At 47.5% G+C, this 1,154-nt stretch overlaps 1 protein-coding gene across 1 annotated transcript; it reads right to left on the minus strand.

Annotated features, from left to right (window-relative positions):
* Window positions 1–233: 233 nt before the first annotated feature.
* C8Q71DRAFT_718104 (uncharacterized protein) lies at window positions 234–617 on the minus strand (the record flags this gene model as incomplete). The annotated part of the gene is made up of 1 exon (XM_047921212.1): window positions 234–617. The coding sequence occupies one exon, from the start codon at window positions 615–617 to the stop codon at window positions 234–236; it is 384 nt and encodes a 127-aa protein (XP_047773059.1).
* Between the last annotated feature and the right edge of the window lie 537 nt (window positions 618–1,154).

Consider the following 1,154-nt stretch of genomic DNA (forward strand, 5'->3'; position numbering starts at 1 on the left):
GACCTTTCTGCACGCCGAATGCCTGTTTTATGTTCACAGAACATACATCTAACTTCTCATTGCTTAAATCCTCAAGCTGAGAGCTGGAGGTAGCTTAAGGCTACGCACTCACGAGTCACACTGCGTGACACGTGGGTACTCAATCACACTCGCGTTACACTATGTGCATTCGCGCAGGGCAGTTGTGCCTCAACATACATCTATCTTCGTAAGAGATGAACAATCCTATGTGATTAAACTACGGTAATGTACGTGTGCCTGTCCGTGAATGAATTAACGTAGAATGTCTCGCAGAGCTCGAGAACGTTGTTGCTCGTCCATTCCGGAGGCTGCGCAGCTCCAAACTTTGGGATGAGATGAGCACTGCGATGCAAACTCTCCAAAGGTACTATTGCAGCGAAACGTTCACCGTCTTGCGTACGCGAACGCTGTATGCGATAGAAGAGATGGTTGGGCTCGGGACGTGGTTTGAAGCGGCTGAACCACTCCAGGTAGACAAAATGGGAGGGCGCGTCGGGGTGGTCTTGGAATACATTCTGGTGGGCTTTCTTTGACAGCGAGAATACGGTGCGAACTTGGCCCACGCGGTAGCCTACAGTTCTGTCATTCGTTGCCATCGCTCAACGATATAATTTTGACATACCAGTGACTCCTATATGCCCACCCTCTCTCTCTTTGACCAGGGCGGTATCAAATCTTCCCGCGACGAGTCGGCCTTGGGTATCCCGGTATCCTGGTCGTGCGTGGAGGGTATCCAAGATCTCAGGGGCGTTCCGACGTTGAAATGCATCTTGATTCCAGAACTTGAGTGTTGAACTTCCGAGTTTTCAGTGTTCTTATCTTATCAGTTATGTACGGATATGGACTTATGTTCTGCGATGTCAGATTACATACGTTCTTTGATGGACTTTGCCTAGATTACGTCATGTGACTTTAGTCCGGATCATTCCATGATATTCCACGACATTCCTTGATGTTCCATGACGTTCCATATCATTCCTTGATGTCCCATCACGTCCTATATCACTCTTTGATGTTCCATCATGTCTCATATTATTCCTGATGTTCCATCACGTTTCATATATCTCTCCACATCAAACTCCGAGTTTTGGCTTACTCATGCTGCTTACCAGCTTACTCATATCCCCAAAACC

Source organism: Rhodofomes roseus (genome assembly GCF_022264815.1).
Source record: "Rhodofomes roseus strain CIRM-BRFM 1785 chromosome Unknown C8Q71scaffold_37, whole genome shotgun sequence".
In the NCBI taxonomy this organism is placed as follows: domain Eukaryota; kingdom Fungi; phylum Basidiomycota; class Agaricomycetes; order Polyporales; family Fomitopsidaceae; genus Rhodofomes; species Rhodofomes roseus.